Source organism: Rhinolophus sinicus, chromosome 17 (assembly GCF_057876585.1).
Source record: "Rhinolophus sinicus isolate RSI-liver-muscle chromosome 17, RSI-T2T, whole genome shotgun sequence".
NCBI classification, from domain to species: domain Eukaryota; kingdom Metazoa; phylum Chordata; class Mammalia; order Chiroptera; family Rhinolophidae; genus Rhinolophus; species Rhinolophus sinicus.
In genome coordinates this window covers 122,011,426-122,038,910 of record NC_142517.1, presented here as the reverse complement: position 1 = coordinate 122,038,910, position 27,485 = coordinate 122,011,426, and the positions used below count along the sequence as shown (strand labels likewise).

At 43.7% G+C, this 27,485-nt stretch overlaps 1 protein-coding gene across 1 annotated transcript in view; it reads left to right on the top strand.

Moving 5' to 3' along the window:
- The first annotated feature begins 229 nt into the window (after nucleotides 1–229).
- RALB (RAS like proto-oncogene B) overlaps nucleotides 230–27,485 on the top strand; it is a 46,564-nt gene continuing 19,308 nt past the window's right edge. Inside the window, exons 1-2 of the mRNA XM_019749095.3 lie at nucleotides 230–413; nucleotides 26,040–26,206. Coding sequence (XP_019604654.1) covers nucleotides 26,093–26,206 — 114 coding nt within the window. The 5' untranslated portion in view covers nucleotides 230–413; nucleotides 26,040–26,092. The remainder of the gene's footprint in view (nucleotides 414–26,039; nucleotides 26,207–27,485) is intronic.

Here is a 27,485-nt window from a genome sequence, read left to right as displayed (position 1 = left end):
CTACAGCAGTGGTCACGTGCAACTCGTCCGGCCTTGGAAAGTAGGAAATGCAGGGGGGCGGTGTAGGCGTGCCGAGCCCGCCCCTCCCGCCTGAGGTGGTTTATCATTGGTTAAGCCTTCTCCCCAGCCTCCTGAGGCTTGGAAACTCTGCTTCGGATTGGGTAATAGGCCCTCAGTGGGCGAGGCCACCAAGGACTGGCGCGGAAGGGAGGGCGCGCGCTCGAGAGGTGGGGTTGCCTAGGCGACGCCGGGGGCGCGCTCGGGGGTGGGGAAGCTAGCCCAGACTACTCGATGACAAATCGCCTGGGGACTGCTGGGGTCCGGCCCCAGGAGGAGGCAGAGGAGAGGGCGGGGCGGCTTTAAGATCGGCGGGCCGGCTGCGGACGGCCGAGGCTGCGCCGGACGGATCCCAGGTAAGAATGTCCGCGCGCGGGCAGGACCCCTCGGAGCGGGGTGGGGCGCGGGCTGGGGAAGTGGGGTGCGTCGCCCTGAGCTTGGCGTCCGTCTGACCCCGCGCTCTCCGCTCTGGGCTGTGGCCGGCGGTCGAATACGTCGCGCCCCGAGGCCGGCGGAGGGCGACGCTGGAGCAGCGGCCCCAGGAGGTACCCTGGAGAAAGCCACCGGGCCTCCCAGACCGGTCTGGAGCTGAGGAAATGGGGGCGGCGCCCCAGCCTCTCCCTTTTCGCCGCTCCTTCCCTTTTCCCACAAATGGCCTCTGCTTCCACTTCCTGTTCACTTCCTCAGCCCCTTAGTTGCCGCTCGGGGCAGGGTAAGAGCTAAAGTGTTGCAAAAACTTATTAGTACCTTAAAAACTTGGACTGAACGGGGGACGTGTTCCAAAAGTTGCTGAGTTGCTGGGTCTGTTTTTGGTTCTGTCTTGCACATGAGCATAAAGTTGTTTCTTTGCGACCCCTCCCCCCAATTTCTTTATGATAGGTACTAGCACTGAACGTGGCTTCTAATAGGAATCACCATGGACTTGAACTGTTTGCCTGGACCAGGGTTCAGCACCTCTCTTCTTGCCCTTTTATAGGTATATAAGGTTATCCACCGTTGGTTCAGGACTGCTAGTGGCAGAGGTAGCAGCAGCGCCCAGACTGCTTGTTTAAAAGTGTCCCTCTCTTTGCTAATGTTTGGGTGAATACTGGAAACGTCACTTTGATGTTGTTATTATTGAGTCTTCTGAGAAGTTCTTGTGTTGTTGCTGATTTAGAATTGCCAATGGAAGAGGCTTGGCTGATTGTTCATTTGAGCCATCTGTGACTTGATTTGAACCTTTGTAGAACAGTGAACTTTCTGCTTTGCCCTAGTTTCCTAACCTCATTTCTTTTTGTTAAGTTTTGGAGATGGATAGTGGGCACTGATTATCAGAGAGGACAGCATACCTTTCAGGTGTGTAAATGACCCATGTTCTAAGCAGAGCAGTAAGGTTCTTGGATGTTAAAGCTCGAAACAAGGTCATGTTTCTTAGACCTGGAACCAATAGAATATCGAAGTTCCAGAAATGGGATGACTGTGAAAGGTAGCATTGAATATTGGGAAGAACAGGAGGACAGGGTGTGAAGACCTAGGTTTGAGGCTGGTTCTGAAACTTGATTATCTTGAGTATGGCTTTTCTCCTCTCTGTGTTGCACAATCCACAGCTGTAAAAAGGTGAGATTTATCCTACTTGTTAGGCTTGAAGGAGTCAGGAATGTTTAAGGCGTTCTTTGTGGTAGTGGGGGTGGGATGGAGGTGGGGGTGGGATGGAGGTGGGGGTGGGAATGAGGCCAGGGGTACACATCCCCTCTGTGGTTTCAGTTGAGTCAGCCAGTCTACTTTCCTCTGGGCACATTTGGGTCTTTCCTTCTGTGGGGACAAAGCCCTGGAGAGCAGTTTCCAGGCTCTCGGCCTCACATGGAGGGGTGCTGGCTCAGGTAGTAGATGGCCATTGGCTGTGGCTAGTTGACCGTCAGCTGTAGCTGGTTAGCCAGTTGGCCACTGATATAACTGCCATGGCTGAACTGGGGAGGGGGAGTTGGTCGGTTGGCAGAAAAGTGGACAGCAGGTCGCACTTCGTGTGAATCCAGCCTCCAGTGAGACCATAGTGGTATGACTCCCCTACCTATGGGTCCGTGGGTGTTCCTTTTTGGCCTAGCTACATCCTGCGTTCTTATGTGGGGAGCGGGAGCAGAGACCCCCGCAGGCCGCCCGGCACGACACCTTCCTTTTCTGTTCACACTATGTCTCATTGGAAAAGTAGGTACTCTTATCTGAGATCACAGCAAGATTTCCCTATGCCTGAGGAGTAGAACCTTTCCCAGGATTTTGTCTGGAAAAAGTGGGGGTATAGTTATTAGATAATCTTTTGGGAATGTGGGACCTAGACACTCAAAGACAGGAAAACAAGAATTAGAGCCTTAAATGGGATCTAAATTGATCTTGGTAGAAGGTGGAAGAAGTAGAAAAGTTCTAAATACTTGCCTTCATTCTTTAAGGTTCTTGCCTTGGCTGAAGATGGCTTGAGACTGGAAATTTTTAAATCAGAGAGTTGAGATAATCCTTTGTGCCACATCACTCAATCCCACAATACCTCCTTGAGTTCAGTTACTAAATTCTTATCCAGTCATAGAATTTGGAAACATTGTTGGAGACCTTTTTTGAAAGCTCAATTTGGAGATAATATAATAACCTAGCACTGCAGTGTTGGAAGAGATCTTGGTGAACTCTAAGGTTTCCAATGTAACTTCTCTCAAGGTGATGTGCAAGAAGTCTCACTTTTCATTGGCTCCAAGTACCTCTAAACAAACAGCCCTGCTCTTAGATATGCAAGACACTTGGATCTATTTTTTAAAGTGAGTTCATGTGGTTGAGAAGTCTGACTCAAAGAGAGTGAAGTACCAGAGAAAATGGAACTCACCTGGAGTGGGGGTGGGCTGGGTAAGGAGGAGGAGGGAAACTAATGTTACTGAGCATCAGCGATCTGCTTGGCACAGACCCGCAGATCTAACTAATACCAGATAAATATCTGGCCTTGGAGATAATATTTGACCTTTAGGTCCTCAGTTCTTTTGGTACCTAGGAATACAAGAATGGATATATCTATATCTATCATCTATATCTACCTATATCATCTATATCTATCTACATAATCTATCTATATCATCTGTATCTATATCTATATCATCTTCTTAGATATTCCAAAAGTAGAGGGACCAGTGGGCAAGATGTGAGAGTGGAAAGAAAGATGAAGAGCGTGTGGAAGCTGAGTGTCAGTACCACACATTATGGTATGTGGTTACCACGGCAATTCCAAAATGCTGAGAGAGAGAGAGAGAGAGGAAGAGGACAATCAAGGTGGAAACTGTGGTATCTTGGTATCTCATCTTGGAAGTGACATACCATCACTTTTACCAGCTCATAGACCAAACAACATGGAGGGGACTGATGACAAGAGGAGAACTTGAGGACCATTGGCATTCTTACAGGCCAGCTACCACAATTTCTTTTTTAAAGTTTAGACCAGACATTATTAAGAAAAATCTTTGTTTCATCAACTTACTAAAGTATGTACTGTAGGAGATCAAAATGCAACTGGAGTTTTTACTATCCTAGAAACTTTTAATATTATACTTGAAACTTCATGTTCTTTCTTCTGGTTCTTCATTGTCAGATGCTAGAATTAATTAGCCAAATATGCTGTAGCTTTGGAAATTAGAAATTTAAATCTTGCTGGTCCCTACACCAAATGGAACAGCTGAGTTGTTTTTTTTTTTTTAATCCTAAAACAAATTGGTAAAAATTATTGCCAAAATGATCTCCTTGATGAACAGCTTAAAATTAGTCATTAATCTGTGTATTTTAAAAAATAAAACTCACTGGCAAAGTAGCTGAAAAATCCTAGATCCTGCTTCCCACCCCCAGTTATGTTAGATCTTTGGACAATATTTATTTGCCTTGCTATTTTTTCATTTTCCTTTTGAAACGCTGACACATTTTAATTATCTGGGTAGAAGGGCTTTATTCTTTTAGCTTCTAGATGAAACCTTTCTGAAGTGTCTGTAGGTAGAGAGAAGAGTTCAGGAATCCTGAGCCTGAAGCCTGAATAAATGACCTCTAAGTTTCCTTCCATCTCTAAACATTCTATGACTAATATTTTCGTGTAACAAATATCCTTTGAATTGAGAATATTTATAACAGATTTCATAAATCATGTTAGACTGTAACTTCAGATAATGAAATTTTCTGAGAATCTATTTTGTTCATCCTGACCCAGTAGAGTCGCCATTAGGCAGACTGGAAAAGTCAGCACAATATGATTTCCTTTCCTCCTCTTTTTGGCCCCTTTCCCATTTGCTGCCCTAATTTATGAGCTAGTATCTTTCTTTTCTTTCATCCTACCTCTCCCATCATCGCCCTCCTTCCTCCCCGCCTCCATAAAAACAGGAAAGGATTGGTTCAGTCTATTGTGGATTAGCTGATCCTATTATTAGGAATGGATTTTAGCCAACGTGGTACCCCTACTCATATTTATATATTAAGCCTTTTTTAAAAATCTCAAATTGTATCTGTTCAGTAAGTTCTATCATTTAAAAAAATTTTTTTCTGAAAGGATTCTACACCCAATTCCAATGTGGTGTGTGTGGTGGGGGAAGTGTTTCCCCGACACCACCAAGCATTTCTCAGATACCAGTTGGGTGTCCTACGATTTAACTAAATTCTGGCACTATCTACCCCGAGGTAGCATCAGATTGCCCAGGTCACGGGCTCAGTCCCACAAGACTGCCCTGCACTTCAGATGCCAGTTGCAAGCCCAGGTTGTTATCTGTGCTCTGACCAGCTGGCTATAGATTGGAGATTCCCACAACTCTTTGGGTTTGTTTCATTTGCTAAAGCAGTTTACTGAACACAGGAAACCCATTTACTTACTGGATTACCGATTTATTACAAAGGATATTAAAGGATACAAATCAATAGCCAGATGAAGAGATACCTAGGGTGATGTACCAAACAAAGGAGCTTCTGTCCTCCTGGAGCTTGGGGTCCAGAAGGTGGTATGTAGAAGTGTTCTGGTTCCCCAACCTGGAAGCTCTCCAAAATCCTCCTTTTGAGTTTTTGTGGCGATTTCATTGTTGATTAAAGCATTGGCCATTGGTGACGGATTCAACCTCCAGCCCCTCTCTGTTCCCCAGAAACCAGTGGTTGGGACTGAAAGTTCCAATCCTCTGTTCAAGGCTGGTTCCTCTGGCAACCAGCCCCCATCCTTAGGTGCTTTCCAAAGTCATCTCATTAGCTTATGAGATGTGATCAGACAATATGGTGAATGTTTAAATTTAAAAAGTTTATTACAGTAAAAGACACATTACCATTAATCTCTCTCAAAATACTCCCCCTCGTTTCGAACACACTTATCCCCATTTCTGAAGCAGTTCTGGAAGTCCTCTTTGATGAGTATGTTTAGTTGTGCTGTTGTGGCTGCCTCGATGTCCTGAATCATTTTGACTTTGGGGAAGAGCCAGAAGTTGCACAGTGCCAGATCCGGTGAATGAGGTGGATGAGGACACACCGTAATGTTTTTATGTGACAGAAATTTTCATATACCAGAAGTGATGTGTGACATGGAGTGTTGTCATGATAGAGGATGATTTACAGCACACATTAAAACACACCTCTCTCAACCGTAGCTCACACCCAACTGACTGCACCGAGCAAGTTGAAACTTGTCACACACTGTTAACTAAGGTTCGACACACTGCTTCCCATATTGAAGATCCCTGCCTTTTTGTTGGATGGTACTCGGCAGCAGCATTCACTGTATTTTATGATCACAACGGAAAGGCTCCATGTCACACATCACTTCTGTTACAGCAATTTCTGTCAAATAAAAACATGGTGTGTCCTCATTCACTTTTTCACAGAATCTGGCACCATGTGACTTCGCACTCTTCCCCAAAGTCAAAATGATTCAGGACATCGAAGCAGCCACGACAGCGCAACTAAAGACACTCACAAAAGAGGACTTCCAGATCTGCTTCAGAAAGTGGCAAGAACAATGGGATAAGTATGTTTAAAGCGAGGGGGAGTATTTTGAGGGCGATTAATGCAATGTGTCCTTTACTGTAATAAACTTTTTAAAAAAATTTAAACATGTACTATATTGTTTGATCATACCATAAATCCAGCTGTGGTGGAAAGGGGCTTGTTATGAATAACAAAATACCCAGTTCACCCTTATGGCTCTGAAGCATTTTCCAGAACTGAGGAAGAGAGACCAAATACTGTAACAAGATACTCCCATTGCTCTTCTCACTCAGGGAATTCCAAGGGTTTGGGGAGCTCTGAACCAGAAACTGTGGACCAAGATCTAATATATATGTCTTATAAATCACAGTATTGCAACATGCTACATAGGTCTAAAATTGAGCCACTTTCCTCATGTCCCCTGTCATCCCCTCAGGCTACCATGTTCTCTGGCCTGGCCTGCTGCATCTCCCACATCTGCTCGTGGCCTCTCTGTGTTTCCACACTGTAGTTCAAATGATCTTTTCAACATGCAAGTCTAATTCTTGCACTTACTTGACTGAAACATTTCAGTGGCCTTGTGGTGCTCTCAGTAGAAAGTCTAAAATCCCTAAACTTCTTGGCTTACTGGGTCTTAAATGACTTGGCCCTTTCTTTCCTCTCTAGTTTCATCTCATATCAGACACCACCTTTTTCTTTCTGCTCCAGGCAACCACAAGGGTCTTTCTTTGGTTTCTTGACTGTACCTTGTTTCCTGTCTTCCTAAAAGCAATTCAAAAAGAGAGTAGAGCATGTAAAAGGGATCTAAGGTAGGAAAGCTCTTGGCGTATTCCAGGAACTGAGAGAAGACAAAGTTGGCTGGGGAAAGGTTGGCTAGGGTCATGGTGAACAGAGGGTTTGGATTTTATTCATGGTGACCCATTCAAGGTTTTTAAGCACACATTTATTGGCATTTTTAGAAATTTCACAGTAGGGGCGGTGTGGAGAACACATTGAAGAGAAGCTACAGTGGCGCTGAAAAGTCAGTTAGGAGGTGACTGTTCGGTGGTTGGTGGCCGGGACGAGGGTGGCAGAGGAGAGGGAAGCGGGTGGATCTGAAACGTATTTTAGAGATGGAATCAGTAGAATTGGGCATGAACTGAGTTGGGGAGAGGCAAGGAGATCAAAGGTGACTCCCAGGTGTGTGGCTTTTAGTAATGCCTTGATATGACTAGTTAGTAACTACTAGGCAGGGATTAGTGGAGAAGGAGCAGATTTTAAGCGGGGAAGAATCAAAAGTTCTATTTTGGGAATGTTACGTGTGAGATTCTTGCAAGACACCCACAGTGGGGAGGTGGAAGTAGGCAGAGGGGTATCAGTCTGGCGGTCAGGAGAGTGAGCTGGGCTGCGTTTGAAAAGTTGAGGGGCTGCATGTAAAGCCGCTGGAATGGATGAGATCACTGAGGAGAAAACACAGAGGGGAGAAGGCTGGAAGACTGAACTCTGAGCAGTGCTGACGTTTAGAAGCCACGTGAAGGACACCTGGCAAATGACGCTGAGAAAGAGCTGCTAGAGACAAGCATTGTGGGAGAAGCACTAAGAGGCCCAAGGACAGAACCTGAAGGGAATTGGACACCTAGGGTCCTTCCCTTTTCAGGCAGAGTTTTATCCCTCTTGTCTATGTGCACAGTTTTTACAAAGGGGAGGGGATGGGAAAGGAGAAAGAGAAACAGTTTTTATTGGAGTTTGCAACATAGAGTTTATGGGAGATCCTGTTTCCACGAAGTGATCAGTTTCCATGAAGTTACGCTGGGGGAGGAAGCAGCTTGATTAGAAGGGATTTCATAGCTGAAGTAGTGAGGGCAGGAGACACAGGGCTTTGCTACTAGAGTGGGGCCTGGGGGGCAGCAGCAGTGTCTGGGAGCAGGTGGGCAGGACAGAATCTTGGGCTCCCCGCCCATCTACTGAGTCAATATGCATTTTAACAAGATTCCCAGGTAATTTGTATTTGCATTAAAGTTTGAGAAGCACTGGTATAGATAAGCAGGGCTAGAGAGAAATTGTGTTGCTGGCTAGGGGGACATGTGGGGGTCAAACGGATGTGTGTGTTCAGGATGAAGATTTAATAGCACGAGTCTGTGTGCTGCTGGGGAATGATCCTGTGGAGAGATAAAGACTGACTGATGAAGCAGGAAAAGAGGACGATGGCGGGAATGACATTCCTGAGTGTGGGGGTGGTGGCCACCTGGAGTCCAATGCCTGAGTGGAGGGCTTGGCCTTGGCTGCGAGCAGGAGGCCGCTCTCCGTGGAGCCAGAGACAAGGAGGGCATGGGCGTGGATGCTGGTAGGTTTGGAGATTTAGTGGAGGAGCAATGAGGGAGTCTGTGCTTGAAGGCTTCTGTTTGGGCAAAATGAAGCAAGGTCATGTCAGGAGTGAGCGTAGGGAGGGCGTAGGGGAGAATCCCGGTAAGATTCCTAGGAAGTATACTGCAAATGCCCGTTCTTGCTTTGTGATCGTAAGTGCATTTACCGTGGGGTTTCAGAATGCTGCTTGCGTGATTTTCTTTCTTTCTCCAGCAACACTTGCTTGCCAGGCACAGGTGCTGAAAAGCATGTTGAAAGGAGCAAAGGAAGTGACTGTATTTGTAGGAGGTCGTGTATAATGTCGGGCTGTGGGATCGAGGCTGGCGAAGGAGGGAAGTGGAGCCCAGAGCGAGGTGGCACACAGACAGCAGAGAATTGCGATCGGCGGGCGTTTGAACAGGTAAACTAGAAGGATGGCGCCAGAGGCTGGAAGGTTAGAGGAGAAAATGGTGTCTGAGGATGATGAAGGCCAGGGCACGGCCGTAGCAGTTTTAGGCGGAATGAAGGAAGAAGCTTCTGGAGAAGAGTTCAAGGCCTTGAGAGAGGCCAGGCTCTTGGACAGGTCATCCATGTGAACATAGACGTCACTGAGGAAGATGCAAGGAGCTGGGATAGAAAGGAAGCCTGGGAACCAGAAGCAAATGCCGTCAATCAATGAGGGAAGCAACGACAAGGTCCACAGATGGTGGCAGCAAGGTGGGGGAAAGGTATGACACGTGCCTTAAAGATACAGGGCTTCTGCAAGATGAGGGAGATTATTAGACGGAGTGAAGCACTGAATTGGAAGTGACAGTGGGGAGATGGGAAGGACACTTATCACCTCCTGCCGAGAGGCCGCGGGTGGGGTGTGAGAGGAGAAACAGCATCCCTTGGTGTCCCCAGAGCACACCCAAGTCTGGGAAAAGCCAGAAGGCAGAGGAACATTCTTTGAAGAGATGGAGGGTCCTGAAGAGGGCTTGGGGGTGGGGGTGAGGTGAGAATCGTTATTTCAGGGGGTGGATGCAGTTTTGTTGGTGTGAGAATCTCAGTGATGAGGGAGGAGTGGGGGTACCTGCCCTTCTGGTGGTGACTTGGGTTGTTCAGTGGTGTGCTGCCCTCTGAGACAAGGGTGGACCCTGTTCTAGACTGTGGTCCCCACATCTTGGCTGGGTGGGTGGCGGTTCCTGGTGCTGGTTCCCCAAGGCTTCATACACTGACAGCAGGAAAAGGATGAAATGAAAGACTGTTTTTGTTAGAGAAATTTCAGGACCTGCTGAGGGAGACTTATGGCAGGTTGTGAAATGCCTGCCTGTCAGTAATGCCTCTGAAGGCAAGTGACATTGTCTTCTGGGGTGATAGAGAAGAGAAAAGGGTCTAAAGGACCTCTGTTGATGATGATAATGCCCCTACTCTTATCTCCATATTGAAAATGCTCTCTGTGGCTCTGAAAGCCTGTGCTACTGTTCAAAAGAAACAACAGACCCAAGATGGAGTCACTTTTGCTAAGTCCCACTAAGACTCAATACCTAACCTAATTGCAGTTTCAGCCTCTCCTAGGAATGGAATTTTAAACCAAACAATCTGGAATTCCTTGGTCTGGACTAGTGAGGTAATCTGCCTAAGACCCCCCGAATTCCCCTCAGGGAAGCTGACCTTGCCTGAAATAATTCACTCTTTTCATTTTATTGTCCCACCCTCTTTCTGCCTATAAAAACCTTCCATTTTGTACAACACCTTGGCACGCCCTTCTAGTTGATAGATGGGGTGCTGCCCGATTTGTAAATCGCTTAGTAATAAAGCCAATGAGATCTTTAGATTTACTCAGTTGAATTTTGTTCTTTAGCAGTACATGTTTTCCTATTTGTTCCTCCCCAGTTAACCTGTGAGATAGACAAGGCAAATATTGTCCCTATTTGTGGGCAGAGAATTGAGGCTCAGTGGGGTGAAGTACTTGCAAGGTCACATAATGAGTGAAGGGCTGAATGAGGTCCGGAAGGCAGGATCTGCCTTCTGAGTGCAGTGCTCTGGACAGGTGTCGCCTCAGCTGTCAGGGGACTGAGTTTGAGCAACAAAATCTCCCTTGCCGTATCTCTTTGTTCTGTAAGGACTGGCAGCTCATCCTGCCTTAGCATAGCTTTGGCTCCTACACCAGCTTCTTTCTCAAGACTTTCTAGAATATCAGTGGTATTCAAAAAAACAGTTAAGTGCGGGGCCGGCCTGGTGGCTCAGGTGGTTGGAGCTCCGTGCTCCTAATGCTGAAGGCTGCCGGTTCGATTCCCACATGGGCCACTGGGCTCTCAACCACAAGGTTGCTGGTTCAACTCCTCGACTCCCACAAGGGATGGTGGACTGCTCCCCTTGCAACTAAGATTGAACACGGCACCTCAAGAGATGGTGGGCTGTGCCCCCTGCAACTAGCAACGGCCACTGGACCTGGAGCTGAGCTGCGCCCTCCACAACTAAGATTGAAAGGACAACAACTTGACTTGGAAAAGTCCTGGAAGTACACACTGTTCCCCAATAAAGTCCTGTTAAAAAACAGAAAAAACAAAACAAAAAACAAAACAAAAAAAAAAAACAAAAAAAAAAAGAGTTAAGTGCTTATTCAGAGCCAGGTATTATGATAGGTGTTTTCTCATTTAATCTTCTTAATAAGCATGAGGATACAGGTATCATATGTCTTTTATTGATCAGACTGAGGCTGAGAAAAGCACCTTAACCACAGTCATTAACGTACTAATGGCAAACTCCAGACTTCAAGTTGAGTGGCTTTTCTCCTGTTCCACACTATAGTTGGTATATAACGAATTAAAAAAAATTGTAGTATTTTTGCATAACAAAATTCACCTTTTTAACCATTTTAAGTGTACAGTTCAGTGGCATTAAATACATTCATTGTTATGCAATCATCATCACTGTCAATCTCCAAAACATGTTTTTATTATCCCATTTTGAAACCGCCCATTAAACACTAACTCCCCATCCTTCCCTCCCCCCAGCCCCTGGCAACCACTCGTCTACTTTCCGTCTCTGTGAATTTGACTATTGCAGGTACCTCATATACGTGGTCATGCAATACTTGTCCTTTTGTGTCTGGCTTATTTCACTCAGCATAATGTCTTTAAGGTTCATCCATGTTGTAGCTTATATCAGAATTTCATTCCTTTTTTAAGACTGAATAATATTCTGTTGTATGGACCACATTTGGTTTGGCATTCATCCGTCAGTGGACACTTGGGTTGCATCCACCTTTTGACTGCTGTGAATAATGCTGCTATGGACACGGGTGTACAACTATCTATTCAAGTCCCTTCTTTCAATTCTTTTGATTATATAATAACTGCTTTTCGTTGTACATTTCCTCCCAGGTCTTTGTTTTAGAACTTGTGCTCTGATTGCTTATACATTTCTGTCTCTTTAATGAGCTTTCTGATCCATAATTCTGTCATTGATATAAATTCCAGTATTTCATACCAAGTTTGTAGGTCTTTCCCACAGTCCACTAATGGAGCAGCCCAGTGTCGTGGCTCAGAGGTGTGGACTCTGAAGCCAGACTGCTGGGGTTCCAATCCCAGCCCTGCCATCGATTCGGTAAAGGGACCTTACAAGTTACACACGTTCTGGTTGAGTGCATGCGACATACTGGTAGAAGTAGACATAGCAGTACGTCTCTAAACAGGATTTTGTGTGGATAAGTAATTCAGAGCAGGGACATGTATGCCAGCTCCAACTTTGACCTTCAGCTAGAGATGAGGTAGCTGTAATGTCCGTGAGGCCGCTTTTGCAGGTAGAAGGAACTGGGGTTTGTATAAATTGGTAGACCTCTTTAAGACCGGTGAGATCCCCAGATTCCATTGGCAGTGAGGGTGTGGTGGTGAGAGAGGCCTTCATTTCAGAAATAACTACATTTTTTAAAAAAATTAGAGCTTGCCAATGACTTCCCATTGCTTGTTCTTTGTAGTCCAGGAAAGTCATTGTGTAAATGAGTTCGCTTTGCAGAGTTTACCAGTTACCACGTGTCCTCTGGAGGCCTGTCAGCCCAGGTGGTGAAGCAGGTTTCTTACCCACCGTGTACTGAGCAACTGAGTACAAGGCACGCTGGGCACACAGGTGAGTGGGAGGCAGACCTCATCCAGGAGGAAGGCACCGGTTTACCTCAGTGCGACAGGAGGTGGTGTGGGCAGGCACGGGGCCCACTTAGATGGGGAGGGTCAGCTGTGCTGGGGGGCGGGGTGTTAGGAAGGAGGTGGAAGAAACCTTTCCGTCGAGTGTGAAATGACAGGTGGTCCATCCCGGCGGAAGGAAGAGCATGCCCGGAGAGGTGCAGCCCAGGAGCAGGGCGCTTCTGATGAGCAGCTTCAGAGCGTTCTGGTTTTTGTTTCAGTTCATTTCGTTTTTCCTTTTCTTTTGGTGGGAGAACAGATAGAGAGATTTTCACCAGGGAACAGAATTAACCTAAAACAAATTTCCCGAGGCACACAGTAGCACCAATTTAAGTTGTTTTGCAGGTCTAATTTCAGAAAAAACAGCAAAAGTTGGAAAGGAACCTAGATCGGTTCATGCAACTTCCTCATTTTTATAGACCTGGAAACTGAGTCATCCATGTATGAGAATACAAAACTATTCTGGTCCCTGCTGCTAATGACAATAGCAGCTGCACAAGAGGAGGGGAAAATTGAGTTTTCTTCTCTAAGTTAGTGTGTGTAGGAAAGGCTGAGTCTACAGAAGGAGAAACTCTGGGAACTGTGATGACTGAAGTTGTTTCTTGGCAGGAATCTCCCAGTGAAGGCAAAGCAATGAGAAAATACAAATTTACCAAGTAGAGAAGTCAAGGCCAAGTATCCTCATTTCCCCACCCCTTTCTTCTGCCTCCTCCCCCCCATCCCCCACTCCGGTTCAAGCCGTTGTTTCTCAGTCTAGTTATGTAGGACACAGCTCCCTGGCCCGTGCTGGTGTTATGAGCCTTGTGCTCCCCCCGGCTTAGGCAGTCGGTTGCCCATCATCGGTTGACCGCTCACAGGAGCTCACGGCAGCTCTCGCCGGCTGCCGGCCACTCATGGTGGCACACGGTAGCCCACGGCAGCACACAGCAGCCCACAGGAGCCCGCGCCAACCTCCTGCTGCACACGGCAGCCCAGCTCCAGGGAGAGCTCACTGGCTCATGTGGGACTCGAACTGGCGACCTCAGTGATAGGAGCATGGTGCTCCAACCCCCTGAGCCACTGGGCTGGCCCCCAAGTATCCTCATTTAATAGAAAGATTTAACCAGAGATCCAGCAGCAGCCCTACTGAGTTTGTGTCTGTTAAAGGTTGTTAGCTGACTGCTAGAGATTCTTCGCTGGGAGGCCAGCAGGACCGGTAGCTGAGGGCCTCCAGCCACTTTTGTGTTTTCCTATCGCTTAGCAATTGAAATTCGGCTCTCCACTGCAAGGGCCTGTACTCCTTTCTGAGAGAGCAGTCATATAAGAGATGGTCAGTCAGAAAAATTCCTGCCAATTGAATAACAATCAAATGATCAGAAATCCTTAGTTAAGTCAGTGGCCGAAATGATGAGATTCTTGTAAAAACTAGGTTGCGCTAATTTTTCATGAATATCTGGTGTAACTGTAGGCACTTGGCATATAGTATTGAAATAATAGTATTGAAATACCAAACCACTGAGGCTACAGTTTTTTGTTCACTCTGAGACTTGTTTCGTAAATAAACTTACTTTGCTTGATGATCCGGTCATCTAAGGGCCTGTGTCACAGCTAATGATGACAACCTCATAATAAGTTCAAATACATATTTGAATAATCTTAGATTCAAATTCTTTAATGACAATTTTCAAAGCTTAAAAAATACAAATTAAAGTTATCCATATGTTAAATGTTGCTTTTGAAATAAGAAAATAGTGGCTTCAACTTTGTATGCTTCGGGCCAGAGGTAATGGGAATAAGATATGCATGAATTCGGGTGTTAAATTTACACTGTACACTGGATTTTATGATGACCATAGTTTGGATGAAATTTATGTTATTTAGGTTGCAGCATGATTTATATGACAACATAGGGAAGTACTCCTGCAGTGTAAGGGTGTAAGAGGGAAAAGGCAGACCTGGAGGCCGCCCTCGCGGAGCTTTAATTGTAGGGGAAGAAACGGGAAAAGCAGAAAAAGAAAGGAATTGTACTCTGTCATCAGAGCAGTGAGTGAAGCCAAGGGGCTGAAATGGAGGATGGTAGAGAGGGGGCCCACTGAGGTATGGAGATCCAGGAAGGCCTCTCTGAAGAAGTGATGTTTAAGACGAAAGCTCCAGGAGAAGGAATTAAGTTGGTGAATGTTGACTGTGAAAAGGCGTGGCGTTGGGAGGAGGCAGTGGCGTGGGGAAGAGGAGCAGGCCAGGAGGTTTGGGAGGTGGAGACTGCAGGAGGGAGAGAAAGTGGCATTCTGGGGACGTCATTTGAGCCCCTGAAGTAAGTTTATTCCTGGACATGTGGATATGTGAGCCAATAAATTACTTTTTTGCTTAAGCTACTTTGAATTGGGGTTGTGGACAAGAGTCCTGGCCATCCAAGGGGGCAGAATATTTGAATTTAGCTGGAGTTGGCTATAGGTAGAGTTCGTGCTGTGTTCATTCAGAAGGACATATTTTTGTGTCATTATATTCCCCCCATCCCCCTCCGGCCCTGCCTGAGCCTGATTCTCTGGACTTGAGCTGTAGGTATATGATACTTTCAGAGCCTTAAGTACAGTCATTTGGGACTCCCTTGGTTGGAAGTGATAGAAACATGAAGTAAATGAGCTCACACCACAAAGGGGGATTCATTGGGAGGATACCAGTGTATGTCATCGACTCAGAGGAGAAATAAAAGACCAAGCCAAGGAAGGGGCCGGGGATGCGGCCGGGACTCAGGAGCAGCTGGAACAGCACCCCGAATGCTGCCAAGCCTGTCGCAGTGTTTCTCTCCACGCGCTGGCTCTGTCTTTCTTTTTGGCTGTAGATCAGCTTTTACCACTTGGCAAAAAACATAGCCACCAATTTGTTAAAATGAGTGGCCTGTAGACATGCTTTGTTTGCTCACAGTGCTTTTAAAAATTGATTTAGTATTAACATTTAAAAGGGAGATTTCACATAAAAATCCAAATTCCTGTTGTCTCTTAAAAAATCAGAAGTCTGACATTTCTAAATCCCCGCATTCAGCTGGTGCTGAGGAGCTGCCCTTCCTGTCGGAGGGGCATGCGCTGTAGGAAGGACCAGCAGTCCTGGCCCTCTCACTTCTGGGTGGGGGCCCCCTCTCCCAGCCGCAGCCCACATGGTGGGACCCAGCCCGCTCCTCTCATACCTACACCCTGGCTGAGTTCAGTGCCCTCCTTGGGACAAGTCAGTTTCTCCCATACTAACCTGGCACACCTTATCTTCCCCCATCCTCGGCTGTAATAACCATGAAGATGGTGGAAGGAAGCAGTTTCTTAAAAAGGGATGCCAGGCACAGTACCGTAAACTGCATATTTAGAGAAAACTGTGTGTTATTTAGTGAAATCTTTTTTTTTCAAAGTCATTCTTATCAGATGCACTTTTGCCAAAAGGGCCTGTTGTTGTTCTTAATGTGCTATTAATTTAAGTAATCCTCTGTTTTCTTAATTTTTATTTTTTATTTTGGAGGAGTGTTGGGAGGACTTAGAGAAGCTTTAGTGACTTATGGCAAAAAGTAAAACACTATATGAAATTATATACCCATTCTTTCATAGGGTCGATGGAAGTATGGTTTGACAACACTAAATCTGGAGATGGAGATATGGAATTTTGCCATACTTTCTCCTGCCACATAATTGGAAGATTTGGAGCGTTTAAGCAAATCTTTAAAGAAATTGGCCTGACTTGAGTTTCTAGGTTTTGTTAAGAGAAGATGGAGCGATCTGTACTGTTTTTCTCAGTGTAAAGACTGGCAGCTGGACTGTCCTTCAGAAACTAAAATAATAGGTCCTGTGAGTGTATTCATAAAAAATAAGCATTTCTGTTGGAACTTACAGTGTAACATGCCTTATTCATTTGCCTTTATGGATGATTTAAGCTAGGATTGCCAAAAGTTGCTACAAATGTTCCAACAATCTTCCAAACCTGAGTTAGTAAAAATTAAAATTTTAAGAATTGATAGAATTTCATAAAGTATTTTAAAAACTTGTTTCCTGGTTTCTAGAGTTTCTGTTCTGCTCTGAATTTTGAAAATCTAGGAATGCATTTTCAAATCAGAATCATTTTTTTCTTCGAATTTATTTCATTACTTGAAGTGAGCATATCATTTTTTTAAATTATTTTTTTTATTGGGGAATATTGGGGAACAGTGTGTCTCTCCAGGGCCTATCAGCTCCAAGTCGTTGTCCTTCAATCTAGTTGTGGAGGGTGCAGCCCACCATCCCATGTGGGAATTGAACCGGCAACCCTGTCACCAAGAGCTCGTGCTCCAACCACTGAGCCATCCGGCCACCCCTCTGGCAGCTCAGTGGCAGCTCCTTGTCTTCAGTCTAGTTGTGGAGAGCGCAGCTCACTGGCCCATGAGGGAATAGAACCAGCAACCCTGTTGTTCAGAGCTCGCGCTCTAACCAACTGAGCCATCTGGCTGCCCTGAGCGTATCATTTTAAATTTTCATTATTTTATCGTATCTTTAGTAAAGTTGTACTCTTTTCCAAAACAAACAATTTTTAAAAAAACTTCTTTCTAATTTACTTAGGGCTTCCCTATTTCTGAAGACTTTAAAACTGTAGAGTGAATATATGGAAATGATTGTACTTGAATTTGAAGAACAGAAGATAAATAGAAGGCTGTATGATGAATAATTTCTCTAGTTAGGAGGTAAATATGAAGAGGAAAGCATTCACTTGATGGGCTGAATGAAAAATAAGGAGACTATCTCTGGGATGACATCAGAAAGTTGAGTGATGATACTTCGTCGTCTCCATCTAGATACTGGAACACTCACAAATATAATTTTGAATCAAACTGAAAAGTGAATCAGTTGTTTTTTTTAGCATAGCAATGTATCATGGCCTTTGTAAAAACAAAGGTGGTAGCATAATGTTAACTGTTTGAGACTGTCAACCAGTAGTTAATAGAAAACGAGAATTCTGTTTGAAGTTAGATTCATGATTCCATTCTTCTACTTACAGAATTAAGCTCAGAAAATGGTATGTGCTCTGTGATAGGTAATGGGTGAAACAGCAGTTAACAAAATACAGAATCTGTTCTCAAAGACCTTAAAGTCTAGTGGAATGGTTTTCAATCTGGGTCTGAACTGGAATCATCTGGAAAGCCTAAGAACATAGGTTCCAAAATTGGAATCTCCAGGAGAGTGGGACCCTGGCACCTATATTTTTATCTTCATTATTTTTTTTATAACTCTTTAGTGTGGAAATTTTCAAACATCTACCAAGTACAGAGACTAGTATAGTAAACTACTTGTACTTATCAGTCAGCTTCAACAATTACCAATTTATAGCTAATCTTATTTCATCTATATCCCTACTCTCTTCTGCCTTGAGAACTTTGAGGCAGATCCTATATGTCATTTAACTTCATTTGTAATGAAGTTAAATGAAGTCACTTGAAATTTTCTTAAACAATCATTCCTTAATATTATCAAATCCAGTCAATGTTCAAATTTCTCTTGTTTTCTTAATGGGTTTTTTAAATGAGAATTCAAATAAGGTCCATATGTTTCAATCAGTTGATATGTCTCTTAGGTCTCATAATTTATAGGTTTCTTCTCCATCACTCTTTTTTCTTGCAATTTATTTGTTGAAGAAACTGAGTGGCTTATCCATAGAACTAACTGCAATTTATATATTGTTGATGGTGAGTCTTTGTGGTGATGTTCAACATAGTCTTCTGTCTCCTGCACTCGGGAGTTAGATTTAGAAGGTTCTTTTGGCAACACGACATCATTGATGGTCATGTGTCTTTTTCAAGATGCTCATACTATCAGGTTGTATGGGGGCTTTGTTTTTTTTTGTAATGTTAGCGGCCCTTGATGCTCAGTGTCTAGATTTCTTAATTCATGAGAAGTTGCAAAATTGTGATAGACCAAATTCCATCATTCCTTGATTTGTTAGAATATTTTATAAAGGGAAATTTTGCTTCATTTATTATTTGGTCCCCCCATGGTACACTTTGTATAGGAGAAGCAAGATACATTTTTAATTCTTTCCCTTTACTTACCTTTATTTTTTAAATAATGAGTTGTTTCACTGGTTCTCCAAAAGTGACCAATAAGGTGCTTTTTTAGTATCATTGTGAACAAATTTGATGTACGCATTTCAATCCATTGCAGTTATTATCTTTGTTGATCTTTAATTGTCCATCTTTGACCAATCTCTTCACATTGGCTCCCAAGCGTGTGTGTGTGTGTGTGTGTGTGTGTGTGTGTGTGTAAATTATTATTTTTGTAGCTAGCAGTGTTTATTGTCAAACCACAAAAAGAATCTCTGGGAAGGGTTTCTACTTTAATGGTTTACTTGCTAGAATCTGTGTTCGCAATGGAACATTCAGGAGACAATATTTCCTTAATTGAACATTGATGACATTTGTGGCATAGTATGTATTATGGAAAATTGTTTAAAATGTGTCCTCATTTTTATTTCTTAAAACTCTTCCCTCATCATTCATTCATTCTTTATTCATTCTCTGGGCATTTGTAGGTCTCTAATATGTGTAGACCCTGGAGATACATGAATAAGATACCACCTCTCTGTCCAGTGAGTGCATGTGAGATTGTTTACAGATAACTACAACTTTGTGTTGTCATTAAAATGACAGTGATGTAGGGATTCAATGCAGGAAGGGAAGTGCTGTCAACTCACATATTCTTACATACGCTGGCACACTCATTTATATAGTCCCTCAGTTTGCTTATTTTGTCACACCTATTTAATAGTTTGGTGGTAGATGCTAAGAGATAAGAATCCATATTGAATTTCAATACTAATAGAAATGATGTCTACTGAACAGACAGCGTCACTGCATTTTACTTTTTCATTATTCAGCATTCACAATCTCTCTGATCCATCACAGAGATTCCTGTGTTACTTCATATTTGAGAGTGCTGTTTTGGGGGGGAGGGTCCTTCATGACCCTATTTTAGATGGAATTATTACTAATTTGGATCATAACAGGAAATGGTATGAATAATGGGGATTTGCCTTGATGCTCAGAATAGTGTCAGTACACTCACCTACTTGTTAAAATGCAGATTCTGGTTCATAAGTAATCTATGGAGACACTTTAAGATCAGATATCCTGTTTTTCATCCAAATCTTCCCATTAGATTTAGCATCTATTAATGATTCTTGCCTGAACCAATCTTTACTGTGATAGTTGCAAAATGTTGATTTTTGCAACTCAGGTTCACCCCCGACATGTATCAGTCTGCCTTTGGTGTTCTATTGTAAGCAAGAGCCCTCCCTTCTCCCTTGTTAGTTAATATTTATCATCGTATGGATTCATGAATTCCTAAGTTTTCAATGGTCTGTTTTCATTACGGTCCTTAATTACTGTGGTGCTTCAATTGCCTCAGATTTAGGATTGTCTTCCTTTTTTATTGTTATTTAAAGGATTAAAAACATGGCTATTGTTTTGGGAGACTCCAATATTATGTTTATAAGCTATTAATAATATCCAGACTACCTTTGAGTTATGCTGTCTGGAGAAAAAGTGCTAAACAATTCTTAGCATGCGTATGGTGTTTGATAGTTTCCCATGTGCTTTTGTGTGCCATATTACCCAGGACACTTGAATTCTATGAGGGGAACTGGAGAAGTAAATTTTCCTCTCTATTTTCAAATTTTCATTTGATTGACAACCCTATGATACAGATTTGGACTCTACCTACCAACTCCTTTTCTCCTAGCTTAAGTTTAACAAAAGACTAAATGACTATATTAGCCTATGAGCCTAAGGTTCAATGGGAACCACCCCCTTTCTCCTAACATTCATTTGCATGGTTTATGTACTGTGATTTGCTTTCAGAATTTTACTTCTCAAGTGAATATATGTTCTGGTATTTGAATTAACACTAAGTGGTAGAGAGCCTTATCTAGTGTGAATGTGTCATAGAACATGACATAGAAAAAGCATTTCCCAACTCTCATGCCTCCCTGCCAAGCCATCTAAATGAAGCTTTCTTAGAGTGTCCTGTTTTTCTGTATGGGAGGGTATGTGTTATTCTTGTTGATCCAGTGCCTTACAGGCTAAGTTGGAGGACCCACCCAGCAATGGCTCCCCATTTTCTCTAGGATATGTTTCTTTTCTTTTTTCTTTTTTTTAAAGATCTTTTTTTATTGGGGAAGGGGAACAGGACTTTATTGGGGAACAGTGTGTACTTCCAGGACTTTTTCCAAGTCAAGTTGTTATCCTTTCAATCTTAGTTGTGGAGGGCGCAGCTCAGCTCCAGGTCCAGTTGCCGTTGTTAGTTTCAAGGGGCACAGCCCACCATCCCTTGCAGGAGTTGAGGAGTCGAACCGTCAACCTTGTGGTTGAGAGCCTGTGCTCCAACCAACTGAGCCATCTGGCCACCCGGGAGCTGAGCTGCAGCTCATTGACTTCAATCTAGTTGCGGAGGGTGCAGCTCGCTGGCCCATGTGGGAATCGAACCGGCAGCCCCGTTGCCCAGAGCTCGCGCTCTAACCAGTTGAGCCACCCGGTCCTCCCGGGATACGTTTCTTAAGATGGCGTTTTTAGGCCCATTTGTAGATGAGCATACCTTACCTTTTGAGACTCATCACCTAGTCACTTCCCCACCATACCTTATGCTTCAGTATTCTGTGATGCCTGGACCTCCTATGATGTTTCATGCCTTTGTTGCTTTGCACGTGCTCTCTGTTATGCATAGAAAGCTCCCCTCTCTCATCCCCATCTATTGAGTGAACTCTTACTCAATATTGAAGCCTTTCCTTATTCATTTTTCCCTGACTTCGTTATACTTTCCATTATACCTTCTTCCATCTTTATCATTGCATGTGAGAAATTATATTAAAATGCTTTATTTATATGTCTTTCTGAAGAAGATTGAGTTTTCTAAGGACAGAGACCCACAGTTGGCACAAAGTAGTGCTTAAATGTTCTTTGGACAAAAATGAATCAAACTATAGAGCTTTCATGTTAGGTAGAGACATATTAAAGGGTGTCTATTGCTATTTCTCTAGTCCCCTGAAAAGAATTCTGACTCTAAGGTGGGAGCCACGTCGGGATGTGGGCCTGAATTCCCCTTGTCGGAAGGTCTGTGTTGTGGGTTTCACGTATTAGTTGTGAACCCAAATAGTTCAGTAAGGACATTAGGAAGTTTGCAAGCCCCTTAGAGATAGTCTTGAAATTGAAATTGTTAGCGAAGGCAGTGGGGGGAATAGGATTGCTTTGGGAGATAATGGATGCCTGTGCTGACATCAGGGATGGAGTGTACTGATGTCTGCAACTTACACAGAAATGCATCAGAAACTAAGGCGGACTGATGGGTAGTTAGAGGGATGCCGGATGGCTGGGGGTGTGAGGGAGCAAATGGAGCAAACTGGGAACTGGAGAATCCAGTTGATGAGTATATGGATTTACTGTGTGTGTAGTTCCTTCAGCTTGGAAAGTTTGGGACTTTTCATAATAAAAGGTTGGGTAAAAAGGATAGTTGTATTATTTCTAAGAACACATTTATTGGCTAGGCCTATCTATTGTAAACATCAACAGGAACTTCCTGAGCCTTACTGATTTTTTCTTCCTGTATTTCTCCTCCTCTCTTTATCTAGGCAACTCCTTCAAATCTCAGCTCTTATGTTGCTCCCGAAAAATTTCCCGACCTTCTGGTCTGATTTAGACCTCTCCCCTCTGTGTCTGCAGAGTGCCACCCCCCACACACTTTTCTTTTACCCTGTATGATAGTCATTTACTGAATAATTTACATAATGTATCTCTCTGAACCTCTAGACTGAGTTATCTTGAGTGCAGAGACTGTTTTGGTAAAGGAATGATTTGGTACCAGTAAGAACAAAAACATCAACGATAAATAGACTAACCGTAGTTTAAACAAATAGTTTGTTATCTGCAATAACGAGTCTGGAGGACGGCATTTCCGATTTCCAGGATTGGTTCTGTGACGAGCACTTGGCTGGCACTTCTGCCTTCCTCCTGTTTCTGCCCTCAGGACGTCAGGTTGACTGAAACAGTTACGCGGGTTGGAAATAGCCACCATGGTTACTTCAGTGTATGAGCTTTCAGCACAGACATTTTGGCAAAATATCTGTGAATTTGTTGAATAGTCTTCAGTGTGTTTTTTTATGGTTTCTTCCAGAAAATTGACTCCGTTTTTTGAAAATAATACCTCAGAATTACGAGTTTAAAAGCGTTCTCCCCAACCTGAAAGATTATTTTTCCCTTTTCATACAATACAGTAATTCGTAGAAGCAAGGCGGCCTCAGAGAAATTGTGTGACAACTCGATGGTCTGGGGGTTCCAACCTCATGAACCAGCCTCAGCTCTGTGGGAAACAGCTGTGGACCAGGAATTAGGCCAAAAGCAGTTTCACCTTCCTACACTGAAGCCTTTGGGGGAGTCTGCTCCTTATCCCATTTATTCTATTTTAGTCACAATTCAAGTGTGCTTAATTATGCAGTTAATTGCTTAGGACACTTATTAAAAAGCACATAATTAGAAAAGGGGAGTGGGAAGAAGGCCTGGGACAGGCAAGTGACTGATGGTCCAGTGAAAGGGGAAGGACAGGCAGACACGATCGGCGCTCAGGGCCCAAGGCCCGTTCACATAACTGACTTTCGTGGTGATGATGAATGATCCTTACATCATGAGAAGGTTTAATTATGCTCAGTCTGCTCTGTTTAATGAGACGGACAGCTATAATACGTGAACAATGACACACAAAAACTTTATATATATGATCTCAAACAGATTTTAAATATAGGGCTATATGGGTAAAAATACTGGCAGGAAGTACACTGTTGATAGTGAATATCTGTGGGTGGCAGGATTGTAGGTGATTTTTTTCTTTTTAAAAAATAGTTTTGTGTATTTTGTAAATTTTCTACTGACCATTGAAGGGGTTCAGAATACGCCACCCCTAAATCTGCCACTTTGGCATAAAGATTATTTGGAGCTAAAGACAACTGAGAAAGTACTAGACAAAAACTCTGCCCTCCCCTCTCTACCAGGCAGGGGGCAGGATGATTGTTAATTGCGCGAGACAACTCTAGACTCGAATCTGTACAGAGCAGGTGCCAGAGGGAGCTACACAACAAACCTTACTAGCTCTTACCTTCCATTAGTTTCCCCCATATATTTACCCTCCCACAATTTGGCACCTCTAGAAGTGCACAGTCCCTTTCCTTGGTCTTGTCACTTCTCCACAAAATGTACTGTTCTTTTGTTAAGATGCTTTATAAGCCCAGCTTTTAACCGTCCCCTTTGGTTACTCATCACTGCGTTCTCCTGTGTGTATACAGGATACACAAGTTAATAAGCTTCTGTTTGTTTTTCTCTTTTCCCTTCTCTTTGTTTTCTCATTAATCTGTCTTAAGTCTAATTTTCAGAGCCTCTGCCAGTGAACTAAGATGGGTTTGTTTTTCCTCTCCTACTTTCTTTTTAGATTACTCTTCATTTTAAATACTTTAAAAGATATTTTACACATTCAGAGTACTTCTTGTTCAACTCCTGGTCTTTTGATAATTAATTTTTCTCACATTTTGATTTTGCCTTGGTTAAAAATGATCAGCTAATACTTTTGTAAGCGCTGTCTGAGAAGTCCTACTTGTGATGTGCTGACTCTCGTGTGGTGATTTTCTTAGCACTGTTAGGTTAGAAGCCTCCACTCCTGTTAGTGGGCTTTAGCTGTGACAATCCTGAGCTGCCGCGTTGTCCCCTAGAGAGGTTGTGTTTAGCGCTCTGCCTCTGCCTCCAGCACTACGGTCAGCCTGGGATTACTTTCCATGTTAATTTCTTGGCTTTGGACAAGTGCTGTGGTTACGGATTTTCAGAGCTCAGGCAGACAGGCTTTCTCATCTTCCCCTGTTGGTGGCAGATGTTTTTTTATTTTTTTTTATTTTTTTTTTTATTTTTTAGATGTTTTTCTGGTCCATTTTTTACCTGCAGGTGTGTCCTCCTTCCAGGGTCTTGGCTTCTAAGGTCTCACCTGAGAAGAGGCCTCAGTTCTAACTCCTGCCTGGTACAGGGCTCTTGTCCCAGCCTGTGTGTTTGTTAAATCCTAAGTCGCTGAGAGGAGCAGCCGTCCAGGACTACAGAAACGTCAGTGTTACTGCTCTGAGTTCTCTTCTCCCCGCTCGGGGATTTCGTACTTTCTTCTGAGCTTGGCTGTGCGTGTAAGAGAAGTTCTCCAGCTTGGAAGTCTACCGTAATCACCTGGGAAGCTTTCAGAGGTCCCGGTGCCTAGGCTGCATCCCATACCAGTTTCATCAGCATCTTTGGGGTGGGGCTCAGGCATCAGGATGTTTTTAGAGCTTCCCAGGTGATTCAATTGTGCAGCTGAGGATGGGACCCACTGATTTAAAAAGATGTTGTTTTATGTTACCCAGTGATGTGTGTTTGTGTGTGCTGTGTGTATTTATTTATTTTTCTAGTGGGGGTATTTTCAAGTGACTCTGTCAGAAGTAAAGGAAATAGGAGCTCATCATGTTGTAATTAGAAAAAAAAAATCCTCTTAAAATTAGATAGGAAGGAAACCAACTTTTATTAAGTTGCTACTGTGTGGTAGGCACTGTGCTTAGGTGTTTCACAGGTTATCTCGTATTAATACTCAGAAAAATCCTGTAAGGTTGGTGGTGGTTTACTAGTTTTTGCAGATAAGAAAAGTGGCTTAGAGAAACTGAAGAACTAGTTCAGGTCACGCAGCTCACGTGGCAGAACTGGACTCAGGCCCGTGTTCTTTTTCCTTCCTCTGTGGAATAAAGAGATTTTCCCATACAGATTATTTAAAATGAAACTTGGCATTTGGGTTAGAGTAAGTTCCAGGTAGTACCTGTTAAATTTACTTATTCAGAATACCTTATCTTTCAGGGGTGTTCTGTTCATTTTATCTCACTTCTGATGAGGTTAAACTGATATTGACTAATAAGATTGCTATTTCAGAAAAGTTGAACTCATTTCAGTTCATCACTTTAACTGTACTTGAAGTAAAGGATTTATTAATAGTTCTTTTTTTAAGTATATCGTGTGTCATGAAGGGGGGGGGGACTCGTTATGAAAAATGCACGTACTTATGCCTTTTCAGATCACCTCCTCGTCCCCATGGAGGGCTGTGTGAGTGGGTGTGTGTTCGGAGGGAGAGGTACAGGGGGTGTTGGAGTGAGAACACAGAGAGCGTGAGGTCCCCGAGTCTTGAGGTTGTCTGTGGCTCTAGGTGACTCCGGATTGGGGTAGGAAACTCGGGCTCGGAGCTCTTTGGTGGCTTCACCTCGGGGAAGCCATGTTGAGGATATATTGATCTTTGTGGCAGGCGGTCACCCACCCGCCCTCATGACACAGGTGTGGGATGCCTGTCCCCTCTGTCGGCTTGCCTTCGCTCTGGCTCTGCTGTGGTTGAATGACTTCCAGAGCCGCTGGTGGGCTTTATCGCTGCCTGAAGCCTAGAAGAACTATTCTCTGTTGGAATGTCTGGGTTGGGATTTTCTGGAGCGTATGGATTTCAGTTGGGTAGAAACCACAAACCACCCCTAAATTTCTGTCTTTGTCATTGGCAGCTCTTCAACTGGGTATTTCTGTCCGTGTGTCGCAACCTCAGGAAACCAGCAGGATGGCTGCAAACAAAAGTAAGAGCCAGAGCTCCTTGGCCCTTCACAAGGTGATCATGGTTGGCAGTGGAGGGGTTGGCAAGTCGGCCCTGACACTTCAGTTCATGTATGATGAGGTAAGACACGTCAGGCACAGGCTGCCTTTGTCCTCAAGTCTGCTACAGCAGTGTCCCTTCTCCAGTGGTGTCCGTGTGCCCGTTCTGCCATGTGCATAGAGGACCAGGGGGCAAACTTGTGCTGAGGTGGTTTCTGAATAGCTTTATAAGGGGTCTAACCAGCATAAGATCTGGGTTGCTGATTTTCGGTAAGTATTTCACCTCTGGCTGGGATGTGAGGGGCCCTTGCTTACATTATTTCCATTGTTATACTTTGAACTGTCTTTCTAACAAGAGCAAGAGAGGAGGGAGGGACCTTTGCACAAGTATTTATAAAGAACAGGTCTGATAAGCTAGCTTTGTGAGAGTCCATTTGGGGAGCTATTGAAAGGGAGAGCTACTGATGTTCACTGCAGCTTTGTTTACGGTGGCCAAGACATGGAAACAACCAGTGTCCTTCGATAGATGATTGGATAAAGAAGATGTGGTATATATACACAACAGAATACTACTCTGCCATAAGAAAAGATGAAATGGTGCCATTTGTGACAACAGGATGGCTCTTGAGATTATTATGCTAAGTGAAATAAGTCAGACAGAAAAAGTCGAGAACCATATGACTTCACTCATGTGGGATGTAAAACTGAAAACAACAAAGTAATAAGACAAACAAATAAACAAAAACTCATAGATGCAGATAATAGTTTAGTGGTTACCAGAGGGTAAGGGGGGAGGGGGTGGTAGATGAGGGTAAAAGGGATCAAATATATGGTGATGGAAGGAGAACTGACTCTGGGTGGTGAGCACACAATGTTATATATAGGTGATGTATTGCAAAATTGTACACTTGAAACCTGTATAATTTTGCTAACCATTGTCACCCCAATAAATTTTAATTAAAAAAAAAATAAAAAGGGAAAGCTAAGTTGTCATAAGACAACGTTTTCTCAAGAGATAGACCTCAGGTTCTCTCTAGTTCACTGCAGCAACAAGGTGAAGACTGCACCATCCTAGCCCAAAATTGCCATCACTCAATGTATATAAGGTAACTGGTGCTGAGTCCAGTATGACAATAGAGTCTTGATTCCTGTGGCAATGAATGTCTGTTCTTGATGGCCATCGCTGCTATTACAGGCAGAGTATTCGGATTAGAACTTAAACATCAGAGCCTCTCACTTGCATCATATTTCTACGTGGTCATGTGCTTTACAAAATTTGCGAAAGAACCACAGTTGGTTGAGATCATTATCTCTTTCCACTAGACTTTCTGTCTGTCCAACTTCCCTTTACGTTGGGAGAT